The following is a 13,246-nucleotide window of genomic DNA, read 5'->3' on the forward strand; positions in this document are numbered from 1 at the left end:
GTGTGTATGCAACCCCTTCCGAAATGAGCCAACATTGCTAGTTCTACTGTGTTTTGAGGGGTGTTACTACAAGAAACACGTATAAACAAAGGCTCAAACAAACACACACACACACACACACACACACACACACACACACACACACACACACACACACACACACACACACACACACACACACACACACACACACACACACACACACACACACCAGTGATTCTATTATATGTGAGAATCCTGTAATGATTAACAGCGCCGCTGTGAGCGCACATATTTATCTAATTGTTGCGCCTGTTTTCCTTCAAGGAGTCTTCTGTGTGTTTTGAGGGGCTTAAACACCGCTCTGTGTAGCCCTTGTTAAAATGACCGCTCGTGCAACTTACGAGGCCACCAAAACCGCACACGCACATAACATGGTCAATTGATCCCTTCTATAAATGATGTCCAGACTCCAGAGGTCGTGTCCATATGGTGTACGTACTACCAAGTTACGTTCAACACGGCTACTACATGTGTCTGGCTTAAAGGTAGTAAAGGGCTTCGCCAACTTTCACCATAACAAATGAGCTGATTCACTCACCTTGTAAATATGAGGAATGTTGCCGAGTATTGGCCATTTCCAGTGCCCTGGCGGGTAGTTCCTCCCCCTCCTGATAAACCACAAAACTCCAAGGAACGACACCAACAGGACCAGGACGGTCTGGGTGTCTAGAAACGCCTTGGCTCCCGACGCGACGTGCAGAAGGAGTGACATGGCGAGACTTGAAGGACGTCACGCTTCAGGGACTCCTTCCAACGCAGCTGCGGCCTGTCTTGTAAAGCTTCTTGAGCAGCTCTCGGTGGAAAGACCGGTAGCGTTGTTTCTGGTCGACCGGTCTTGTTGTGGTTTTTGTAGCCAGGTTTTTGCTGAGTAATGACTAGACCACTGTACGTGTGTGCCTAAACCTTGAGGGTCTCCCAGCTGATTGGAGTCAGGTCGTCACCACTGGAAACTGAGAGGCTACGCCCCAGGGGCGGATCAAAAACGTCTGAGGGCAAGGGTGTTTCTGTGTTCTGTCGTCTATTATACGGAGTGGCATATTATCGTATTTTGCTGGCCAATAGTTTGTGCAAATTGTTGACGATCGACGTTTTCTCAACAAAACTAGTGCAATATAGAACTGTTATTTCAGTATCATCCTGGCAAAGATTTAACCTATTTTCCCCCGCCCCCTCCCTGCACGGTTTGTCCTGGTATGCTCCTACTGTGCCATACCAGTCAGTGTGCCATCCGACCTCCGAGTCAACAATCCACGCAGGTCAGCAGGTCACGTCCTTGATGACATTTTGTCAAGGCGTCTTTTATACTAAAATTATACAGTTCCTTCCGTAGCAACTTGTATTCTTGTATGCATACAGCAACGGTGTTTGTTCAGGATGTTTATAAGTGTGCATTGCACAGTTCATTTTCAAATTGGGCTGATATAAAAAGATGTAAAGATTCTGACTGCTTAGTCTGGTATATTTGTTTTACAGCAGAGTATACACTCATGTCGACCTGTTTCTCAGGTATGCCTGGGCGTAGATTAAAAACACAACAGTGTTTATAGACAGCTGGTGCAGATTGAGATTTGTGCTTTGGACCTTGCTTTCTCTCAATTTACGGGCCAATTACAATGTCGTAAAGCAGGGTCGTAGAATGTGTGTAAAAATGTAGGAGCTATTATCATATTTTCATGTTTATAGGTGGTATATTTTCTATGTCATTCTGTATTACGGCGTCATCTTAACGTGTTGTTTTGTCTCCAAAGCTTACGGTGAATATTTTTCTCCATCCACCCACTACTATCCCCGGTTCACCCCTCTCGCGGTAGACAGACAGACGTGTTGACTGCTGCTGTAACCCCCACAGCAGCCCTGAGGACAAACCCAGGCGCTTTCAACGCTACCGAATGCCAAAGCGATCACATTGCACAACTATTTTTGCACACATGTCCCTGACATTGGGATCTATACTGGCGCGGTTTGCCATCATGAGAGCAGCCATACATGTGTTGAACATTTATTTCCGATGCGTATCTTTCCCATGCAAATAAGAGATAAACAAAGACATTGATGCAAAAATATTTGCCACCTCTATCTACCTGCAATCAAACCTGATGCTGCAAAATTGACCGTACGGTCAGTAACCGTAAGGTCAGTCACCGTACGGTCAAAAACGGGCTCAGACCAGGAAAATTCGGTCAGCGACCCCATTCAACGTCCCTGAACTTAATTCGTACACAGTACGACATGAAGGATTACCCAAGTCCCGGGTATTTTCTTCTGTGTGTTAGAATTTACTGTTTAATCCTGCTTCAGAATAAGTTGACATCATTGCAGGGATGATTGGGTGAAAACTAGTCATTCAACTACAAGTATCAACGAACTCAAATAAAGAAATTGTATATGTCCTTGATTTGACCGAGACATTTGTAGACACTTGAAAAAAACACAATGGCAAACAGTATGTCATTGGCTGTGCTTTGTGTACATCATGTCCTTATTACATTTAATAGCAAGTCAGTCTGTAATAAAGTACTTAAAATTGGCAAGAGTAAACTGGCAGTATAATATTGCGATGACAATTGACATTATACCTGAGTTAACTTTCTAACATGCAGTACTGATAGCTTAACATGTCTGAATGTACAGGTATTGCTAGAACATTCACATTGAATGGCACTGAGGTTGAGATAACAAATCTATTTGAACTACAATCATATATATATATTACATAATAAATCTTTTGTTAAAAGAAATTTCACAGGTGGTCCTTATGCAGAGGCAGTAGTACAACATTGACTGCAGCTCAAAACATTCCCTAATTTTCTGCATCAAAATGTACAACGAAACTGCATACAATTGAAAAGTAATCTAATTGGTTGCAGATTGACAACATCTAGCCTCTTCTTACATAGAACAGAGTACATTGTGTACAGGAATGGCTATCGCCCCGGCAACGGCGATCCCACAGCTGTCAGCCTGGGACGTCACTCCGAGGGAGAACTCACGGTGCTCCTCTGCAATCTGGGTACAGACATTAGATCAGTGTTAGTTAAGTTTACTCGGTAGTGTCTATATCAGCTTTGTAAGTAGGGTAAACCTTCAACAATGGACCTGATATCTCAGTGTCTTAAACTGTACATTTGCATGTGACGTCTGTTGTGTAAAAATTCACCAAGTTGGAGATTATCTTAAGACCATGATGGTATATATGACTGGGTGCAAATATTAAAGTTGGAAAGGAAATGGAAACCTACAAGGAAAGTAACTTCATTTTGTACAAAGTGTTGAGGAAACAGAATAGCATACCTCATGTGACATTTTGTAGAAGGTGTTGACGTAGGCGGCTCCCCCCAGCAGACCCTCCCACAGGATCATGGCAAAGACTATCCAGATGGAGGGCAGGAACGGGTGCAGCACTTCCAGCAGGAACAGGCCAACATTCACAAACTGGGACAGAAGTTTTAACAGTTAGCAGCAATATGTATACACATGTAAGTATTCAGGGCATTTGGGACCTCTGCAATGTGCAGAGTGATTGCTTTACATGTGGTAGGCTGTGAGTTAAATTCCTAACTGAGTCACACCAACAGTGGTGCTTTTTCTGCTTCTCACTCAGTATATAAGGGATTGAGTGAGAAAGTTGAATACACACCACTACTAGAGGACTAGCCCCTTGCTGTAGTGCTTGTACAGACATGTGGCCCAAGGGCTCAAATGTGTTTGTCATAACTCTTTTTACAGATACATGTAGCTTTGTACAACACAAACACCTGATAGTGTTGTACATTTTATACTAATCAGACATATGCTGGTGACACGGGAGTTTTTGTCCTGACCTGGAAGAAGGCGAGGAGCCAGAGTGCGTGGATCTGCACGATGCTGACAGAGGAACGGGAGATAAACACTCCGATCTGGTAAATCACCTGGAACCTGGGGGGGGGGGGCAAATAACAAGTGTCGGTAATAGTTACTGTGTACATTTAAAACATTGGCAAGTAATTTTCTTTGGGTTGTGTGCCAAGAACTCTGTGATGTTCTCAGAATCAAGGGGTTTGAAAGTATGTCATTCCCTACAACTGTTGGAAGTTATCATCATCAAAAACAGCAGGGGCTTCAACATAGCCACATTTTGGACCACCATTACACTGTGAATGGTGGAGGCTATAACAAGTAAATAACATGTACTTACCATCTGTACTGCTCAGAGTGGCTGAGCCAGATGTTTCTGAAGAAGATGAGCTCAAACAGTCCCTGGTTTATAAAGTACTCAGCCACATACACCAGGAACAGGGGAGCCATGTACTTACATACAAGTGGCTGGAAAATAACGTCAGAAAGGACGATCAATTATGCACTATTAGAAGGTTAAACATGTTTTTAAATCTCAACATGCACCTATAGATATGTGGTAATAGTAGTAAATGCAGTGTTAGCAGCAGTAGTAGCAAGTGGACAATAAAAATATATGTAAGTCTTTAATAGTGTCACATTTTACTCCAAGTACTAGTACTTGTATTTATTAGCAGCAAATACTTTACCTTTACAAGTTGGAACTTCTGCGTGAGAGAAAGATTTGGACCTGGAAAAAAATCACACCCTCATTTAGTCATAAATAATCGTACATTGACTCTTAATCTTATGACATCTACTACATAACTGACTTTTTGTCAGCACACTTTATTTGTTGTTATTTATGAGCACCATTCACCCCACTGGCTGCACAATATCGTGCACCTGGGTGTGATGCCCCATGAGGGTCTTGTCCAGTATACAATAGATAGATAGACATTTATGTGTTAAGCAAGGCTGTTGTCTAAGAAATAAAGCAATGCTGCATTTATCTGTGATACAACTCTACAGATGGACTGACATGTTCAGAAGGTGGTTGATTAGATGTGTTCCTACCTGACTGTCTGGCTGGAGCTGGTCTCCCGTCAGACTCAGCTAACAGAGGTTCTCTGTCTGCCACTGGGATGGAACTCCCAGCACTGGCCCATCTCTTCTCAAGGATTAACCAAAAGCTGCAGACAAACAGAATCACATTTCAATATATCATTGATTTGGGTACATGGTTGGATCATGATTTTGTACCAATGCCCCTTAAATATAACCTGGATTTAATGACATTTTAAAACAAAGCACAGAAAAAAGTTAAAGAAGCAATTTTTTACCTAACAGAGAGAGTAAAAGGCACAGAGAGCATGATAAGAAGGGAGTTCCTTGCTGAGACCCCGATCTGTAGTAGGCCGGCGTACGAGAGGGCACCTCCCACCCCGGCACCACCTGGGGGAAGGAGACAAGAATCAAAATGTCACAAATACAAGAGAAAGAAAAATTCAGAAGATATATATAGGCCCACATAAGAAATTGCTAGTGTTGTTAAAAGTTACCTACCTAAGCATGGGCCCTGCTTATGTGGCTACAATTAGCTAATACATTTGTACTGTGACAGTAATGCTAAGAAGTTGTAGTGTTTTTGAAATGGTATAACCCACCTGTTCCTGATGACCAAGCTGACACAGATGACCTATGACAGACAGAAAATAAAACATATAACCTATGACATTGATACAAGTTGACTCCATCTAATACACAAAAACAACAATCTTTTATCACTGGCTAAAACTTCTGACCTATGAGAGATATATATCGAACATTACTGTCCCTTGAAACAAGACTAGTCCTCAGGTCATGAAAAATTATAAATTGTAGCAATCTTACCTGTGATAAAAGGAGGTCAGTCCTAAAAATGTCAGCTCTCCCAGACCTGATGCTATACTGGCACAGGCAACACCTGGTCAGGAAAGAACAGAAAAATAATTTCTACACTTCTGCAGTACAGTATATCAAAGCAGGATTTGGACAGTGGGCAAGTTGACTTTCATTTTAGCAATAAACCTACAATCACTTCAGACTGAAATGACATGTGAGGCATTTTCCATATACATGTACAAATGTATACCATATTAGATTTTCAGTATAGAAGACTGGAAGCCAGATTATTAAGGCTTTCCTGTACTTACCTAGAACACTAACTTCCACAGTGTGTGAGAAGGCCACGATGAGAAAACTGGCAGCACCAAAAAGCACAACAGCTGCTACTTTTATGCTGTATATGACAAATTCAAGACAGTTAGAATTATGTCAGACTATGTTTAACCTTTCTCTGACTGTGCAACCAATGCATATACTTTCTGATCAAAGGTTACCTAAGAAGTGAGAAGGTTAACCAAAAAAGGTACACATACACTACTTTATAAGCTTCTTTCCCATTAACAAGAATAGTACCAAATGAATGTTGAGTAAGAAGCCCAAACATAATCACCTGTAATGTATAGACTGAATGAAGTAAGGAGCAGTCATCTTTACTGTAAGTGCAGGTAAGATATCTGCAAGAAGTATTGCCTGAAGTAGAAACAAATCAGTAGTACATGCATATACAATCTTAAGACTCTTTGTAGCTTTGTGTTATCATACTTATATCATATTAGACATGTGACCAACTATGAACTATGTACTAGCATATATAATTAATAAATACATGCCGGGTTTTATGTTTTCTTGTTGTTGCAATTGCTGGTGCATGTTGGCAATGGTAGTATGGATGACCAAAAATATTTGGGTCATGGTTATAAATGTCTCTGTGTGAACAATGCCTCTTGTTCTGCTGTAATTTATCTGTACCTTCAACTAAATATCTAACTCAAATACACTTGTCTTGTGCATAAGACTGGACTGATACAGTAAAAGATTGGAACAATGCAGTAAAAGGTTATTAGAAACATAACATACCCCTGTTGATATAGGGTTGCAGTCATACTGGTTAGACTTGTTGAAGCCACTCTGGGTTACAGTGGAGTTTCCCTGTGTGGATGAATTTCAAAGTATGATAAGATTTATTAAACAGTCCATTTAAAACAGTTACAACTTGTTCCTAAATCTGTATACAGCCAATAGTTTTTGCACGCAATAATTGTGTGACCGTGACACAATGCTGCTGTAAGTGTACAATGCTACAATCATTGCATGCAAAAACTGTAGCTATATCCACATCTTAAGAAAAAGGATTTAATTTGTAGCTCCAACCCCCTTGACTGTAAACACATGTTACTGTACTGACCTGGTGTTCTTCTTGTTTGAGGATGTCGTGAGCGGCACTTAACATCACCACATAGCCGAAGTTGTTACACAGCCCAAGGAACCTGCAAGGCAGAAAAGGACATTGACAAAGAAATTGTACATTGACTTTAGCACATTAGCAGTAGCAGTACAGAGTAAAGTTGTAAAATTTATTCATACGGGTATATGTAGGTCAAGATTGCAAATATGAAAATTGTAGACAACAAACATGTAACGTTACTTGTTTATCTTCAAACAAGGATAATGTTACTGACCAGAAGGCAAGAATATTCCTCCAGGCAAATGTCTTGGCAGTTTCTTGAGGACCTGTAAAGAACACAAGGACGCTTGAGGAATCAACGTATAGTCATACATTTAACACACAGTTTTTTGGCGAAACATCAAAATTTTGATACAAATGACCTTGTTGACAGTCAAAGCAATGTAAATATGATGATGGTCTGATCTTGCTTTGAATTGAGGCCAAACCATGATGATAAACACACTATGTTTACATTGATTGTTACAAAAAATTCTGTTTGATGTAACATATTGTTTTTGTTTATCTATTTATTCTGCTGTTTGAGACAAATTATACCAAACGAACTTCCTTGTCATAAACATATAACGTTAACTTAGTATTCACAATGTAACAACAACATCATGAATCAGCAGCTGTATATTTTGTGTTCAGTTACCTTGAACTTTGACAGCACAAAAAATCTGAAACAACATCCTTCCAAGGAGGTTCAGTCAATAATTTCAATATATTAATCCACTTAACATTTAATATCGACATGTAAGTTAATGTAACATATTCCTGACATGGAGTTTTGCAGCAGAAAGGTTTATGATTGTTTTGACTTCTGCAAAGTTGCTAAAGCCCCCCTCCCCAAACTTTCTGGGTCGGACTTGCCTGTGATTTCTGTCTCTTGATGTTGATCATCATAGGGTCCTTCATTCTCCTGTCGATCCATGTCGAACTCTTCCCCCATACGTAGTATGAAGGAAGGTTGTTGGCATTAACATGTACTACTACTAAGTAGTATAAACAGGGATGGACAAGTGCAAAGCAAGAGATTTGCAAACCGGTTTGCTTCACTGAATGGGCGGAAACAAATAGTGTGCTAGCTGAGTAAAAAACAAAGTTATTTCAACATAATGCGAAAGGATTTCTCTTCGTTGTTCATGTGAATCTCGGTTTAAAGATATTTCAGCTTTCCATCGTGATACGATCTGGCCGAAGGTGGTTGTTATTAGAGGTATCTTCGTACACTTAGTTGTGATGAATCTGCGGTACCAAATAAAGTTAATGAACGGATGGCTGAATCGTCCTGTCGTTTGTCTAGATTCCGCTAGGGCAAGACGTAGGCCTTGGGCCACTGAGAAAACGGGCACGGTCACGTGTACACACACACTGTTTCAATCATTCACAGTTAACGTCACTGACGTATTAAATGCAAGCTGAAGTGTTGTGGTCATTTCTGACCTTGGGTTGCTACCAAGGGTCCACATCATGTGATGTTCACGTGTGGCGATGCTCCCATTGATTTAATAGTACGGTGGTCCTAGAGCGTCGCTCACAAAGAATTCGTCGGAAACATGTAGTGGTTGATGTACTAAGTAGTTTATTCCCGGTTTAACGGAGCTTACATGAAATGTGAGCCTCTCTTGCACTGCTCAAGAGAAGACTCCCTCCCCCGGCCACAGCCAGGCAGATCTCGAGACTCCTCCCCTGGACACAGCCAGGCCGAGACTCTCCAAGAGAAGACTGCATGAGTCATGATCAAGAGAACGTCTTTCTCTCTGATGACAACTCTGTTTAACCTTGATCTAATTTAAGGGACTTGTTTACTTATTTTTTAAATGAATGGATGTCCCTAAATCTGTGCTATGTGGCCTGGAAAAGGGGACTATTACCATATTTAGTTACGTTTCTGTAACGTTATCTACCTCAGGCAACCCTAGTGTTCCACCAATTAACCCTTAAATTCCTGTAGTGTCCTTAGATGTCCTTACAGTGTCCTTGAAGGTTGGATGACCTTGAATGTCCTTCTCAGTGTTGAAATTATATTGCTTAGATATAGATATTAATTATTTAATCAACCGCTACCACTCTGTGACACCGGCTACTCAGTGGGGTACTCAGTGTTATAAACTCGTAGGGCTTTCAAGGCCCACCAAGGCACAGCGGAATAGTAGACACAATCAAGCATGAACTTGTGATAGCCCACCAGAGAGTATCCCATTGGCAAGACGGTATCCAATGAGTGACACTGTCTTATCTATTGGATACTAACTTTGCTACGGAAAATCTGATTGGAGATAAATTGTCTATGACAAGTTAATGGTTCACTGGTGGTGAAAAGGTCTGCAGTCACCTACAAGATGGGCACTGCTGTGCATATGGTCCTTGTGCTCTGTTTCATGCTATTCGGGCAGACTTTAACCATTTCTAACCCGGATCTACAGCAGAGGCTCCGGGATCTGGACACTTTCATCCAGACCCTGATGACATGTGAGTCCAGGCCTGTAGTCGGACTGACCGTGTCCGTGGTCAAGGACGGCGAATCCATTTTCGCCAAGGGGTACGGCCAGAGGGACCTGCTGACGGGACAAGCTGTGGACAACACGACTCTGTTCGGAGTCGGCTCCATCTCCAAGTCCTTCACCACAGCCCTGTTAGCGGCCATTCTCGGGGAGAGGGAAGACGTGGGCTGGGACACCGTCCTGACGGACATCCTGGGGCCGGACTTCAGTTTCAGGGACCAATTCCGCACCAAGGAGGCGACCTTGAGAGATATCCTTGCGCACAAAACCGGCATAGAAAACCAGAAACTTGCTTTGAGAGTAGTACAGGATTTCGACAGATCGGAACTGGCAAGGTAACAATTCCATTTCAGATGTTAGAAAATTCAGTAATATGTCAAATATAGCCATGTTGAATTGCTATTCACTGTATTTAATGATTAATTTTGGCTTATTTGTCTTGCAGACGAATACGGTACTTCAGACAGATCTACCCATTCCGTACCGTCTGGCATTATAACAACGCTTTGTACACCCTGGCTGGGCACGTAGCGGAGAAGCTAACAGGGAAGTCCTACGAAGCCCTCTTGCGGGAACGAGTATTGGGACCGCTGGGCATGGACGACACAGTGTACTTGGCCGACGTTCTCGATGATGAAGATTTCTCCAATTTAGCCCAGACGTACCTGACCTATAACAGAACAGGTCAATCTGTGGCGTACAGTCACGAGGAGTTCAGGTAAGCGATGCCTGGTTACTGTGCAGTTTCAGTGATATCCAAACAAATGTTTTTGCTACCTTTGATGCTTTTTCTAGTACATGTATTGTATTTTCAAGGGTTCACCTCAGATACTATAGTATGCTAACATCTGGAGACTGTCTTTTCATAGCATCTACGTCCAGATGAGATCAACATGCAGAAGTGTTCATTCATGTTACATACAAATATTCCAATATCAAATTGATTTGCCATATGGAGATAAAATAAATTTAGAAATGTGTGGTATTTTTTCTTTGTAGGCCTCTCAAGTTACATCTTCCTGCAGGAGGTGTGGTGTCCAACGCCTTGGACATGGCCCGGTACATGAACTTCCAGCTGAGCGGGGGGAGGGACGCGGCCGGCCGCCTGGTGGTGCCGGAGGACACCTTACGGCAGACCCACGTGGCAGAGCTCCCCTCGAAGTTTAACCCCAACAAACTTGAACCTGACTGGCCAGTAGAGGCGGGGACGGAGCAGGGCTACGGGTTGGCGTGGTTTGTTGGCACCTACCGAGGTACAAAATAGTCACTGATGTTAATTGATGTAATCCACGCTTGTAATGCTGAGGTCACATTTCCAAAACCCAGGGCCCCCGTCGGGCTGTTTCGATTAATGAAAATCGACAATTTATATCAATATTATACGGAAATAGTTCCCAATTATTATTCTTACCAACTTTTTTGGTGCTTTGTTATATCCTACTTTTCGTTCCATAAGACTGTCCGGCCGGGCCCCGGTTTGAAAATGTGACCCCAGCATAATCAAGGACAGAAGTCTTTCATAATTTGCTGTTGGAGTAGTTTGCGATGCGGTCTTTTAAAAGATAAACTACTAGCTTTAAAAGCAAGGCTAATATGATATAGCAAATTTCCAATCAACTTAAGTGGCTTAACGATTGGTAAAAAGCGGAAATCCAGAGTATTACATTTCCTGCACTGTATTTAGCAACAATGTACTATGTACATTCGTCGACTGTTAAGTGAGAATGTTACAATGGGGATCTTGTTGCCATGCAATCTGCAATCGCTGTCTTATTGTCTGCACATCACTATCTATTTCAAAGCTGTAAATCAGCATTGATTCAAACAAAAATCTTGCCCTCCGCCAGGATACAGGCGACTACAACACAATGGCTTCGTGGCAGGCTATACGTCTCTCCTGTCCCTGTACCCTGCCGCTTCGGGAGGAGTTTTCACCTCCGTCAACGGCCCCAATGCAGCGGGCATTGACGTCCATGAAATCATCCACGACCTGGTCGGGGACATCGTAACAGGTACAAAGTCTCTAATCTCCATACAGATATTGGGAAGCAAAAACAGTTATATTTACCTAGCTTACCTCTTCTGTCACAAGCTGCCTTCCACATGCTTGATTAAAAGTTTGATTTCAACTGTTTGTTGGACGAAAACATAATCTACCGTAAACATATCTGCAGTATGTCAACTGGTCAGGAAACGGTCTAAATTCTAATGTCTATCATCTTTTGCTCGCCAATAGGTAAGGACCATTGGCTTAACGACACCACAGCCTGCACCTATCCTGAACCTTGGTTGACGAGACCAAAGCCCAACAGCACCGACCTCCCTGAGATCTCGGACAACTTCCCGCGAGACAAACGTGACTACGAAGGAGTCTACGGCAACCGTGTGGCAGGCAACCTGACCATCAGCCTGAACACGACCGACGGCAACTTATACTTCAGTCTTGGTCTGATCGGACGGGGTCTAGTTCTCCCTTCCACCTCTCCTACCCGCATTCTCCTACGGGCGGGAGAACCTTTAGTATATACCCCCAACATTGTTGCCGATGTAGAAGAAAAAGATGGTGACGTCTTTTCTCTGTCAGTAGAAAGCTATGCTCCTGAACCCCCTATCGTATTCGAACGAGGATTGAAGCTGACAGACCCGGACCCTACAGAGCCGAAATGGGACGACTGCACCGGCGTCTCTGGCACTCCAAACCGCGCAGCTTCGAGTAACATATTCATGATTTTGATCCTTTTGGCTCTGTTTACCACCTAATCTGATTCACAAAAGCAGAAGAAGATCAATGGGCCCCTTTTGGATGTGATATATTTCCTAAGTCACCGACGCTAAGTCACCTGTCATAATGATATTTTCATATATGCTAATGACACAAGTATAGTAACTATACTTATCTCCTTGTCAAACGTCACAGGAATATTGAACAGAATGAACATAGGACTTAATTAATCAACCGAGCTATCAATGATTATACAATAAACTAGAGTTACACAACTTCATACCTTTATGACCAACTGATTATGAATGTTTTACATTAATTATGCAAATGTATGAATTCGCAATAAAAAGCAAATTAGGTTTACCAAGAAATCCTAATTTAGGGTTACCAAAAAACCTAAATTAGGGTTACCAAAAAACCCTAAACCAAGAAACCTAAATTAGGATGACCAAAAAGCCCTAAATTAGGGTTTGCAAATAGTGTACCTAACACAGTGTACCTCAAAGTACGCATTATCTATCTCCTTTTGAAATAATGTAAGAAATCAACGTACGAAAAATAGATGATTTGTCAAGCAATAAAACCGGTATCTTATAAAATTGTACCATTGCATCGAAGACGTCAATGTGCTATCTCCCACTGCCTCCTGAGAAGAAGTCAAACCCCCTAATAGCATGACAAGAATAGTTGAATAAGATAGAATAGATTAGAATAGCAGTTACATTGTTCCTATTACCTGTTCACATATTGCATATTTACTTTTTATTCCTGTATGTATACCAACGTTATTAGATTTAAGTAGAGATAGTAGGTTCGATAAGTATATCG

The 13,246-nt window shown here is 41.9% G+C and overlaps 3 protein-coding genes across 3 annotated transcripts in view; 1 reads left to right on the forward strand and 2 right to left on the reverse strand.

Moving 5' to 3' along the window:
• LOC109471629 (cytochrome P450 2J2-like) overlaps positions 1 to 1,057 on the reverse strand; it is a 5,120-nt gene extending 4,063 nt beyond the window's left edge. The window contains exon 1 of the mRNA XM_019770970.1: positions 581 to 1,057. Coding sequence (XP_019626529.1) covers positions 581 to 754 — 174 coding nt within the window. The 5' untranslated portion in view covers positions 755 to 1,057. The remainder of the gene's footprint in view (positions 1 to 580) is intronic.
• A 1,408-nt stretch (positions 1,058 to 2,465) lies between these two features.
• On the reverse strand, positions 2,466 to 8,274 carry LOC109471639 (battenin-like). Its single transcript, XM_019770981.1, has 15 exons — positions 8,063 to 8,274; positions 7,422 to 7,473; positions 7,148 to 7,229; positions 6,820 to 6,891; positions 6,353 to 6,432; positions 6,051 to 6,136; positions 5,749 to 5,821; positions 5,523 to 5,554; positions 5,199 to 5,310; positions 4,933 to 5,048; positions 4,566 to 4,606; positions 4,217 to 4,344; positions 3,864 to 3,957; positions 3,334 to 3,474; positions 2,466 to 3,048 (listed from the first exon to the last, which is right to left on the reverse strand). Exons 1-15 carry the CDS (start codon positions 8,139 to 8,141, stop codon positions 2,932 to 2,934), a joined length of 1,305 nt encoding a protein of 434 aa, XP_019626540.1. The 5' UTR covers positions 8,142 to 8,274; the 3' UTR covers positions 2,466 to 2,931.
• An 836-nt stretch (positions 8,275 to 9,110) lies between these two features.
• Positions 9,111 to 13,079, forward strand: LOC109471616 (beta-lactamase-like protein 3). Its single transcript, XM_019770965.1, has 5 exons — positions 9,111 to 10,031; positions 10,142 to 10,414; positions 10,696 to 10,949; positions 11,544 to 11,708; positions 11,933 to 13,079. The coding sequence occupies exons 1-5, from the start codon at positions 9,535 to 9,537 to the stop codon at positions 12,454 to 12,456; spliced, it is 1,713 nt and encodes a 570-aa protein (XP_019626524.1). The 5' UTR covers positions 9,111 to 9,534; the 3' UTR covers positions 12,457 to 13,079.
• Positions 13,080 to 13,246: the final 167 nt, after the last annotated feature.

Source organism: Branchiostoma belcheri, unplaced genomic scaffold (assembly GCF_001625305.1).
Source record: "Branchiostoma belcheri isolate BF01 breed outbred unplaced genomic scaffold, Haploidv18h27 scaffold10, whole genome shotgun sequence".
NCBI classification, from domain to species: Eukaryota; Metazoa; Chordata; class Leptocardii; order Amphioxiformes; family Branchiostomatidae; genus Branchiostoma; species Branchiostoma belcheri.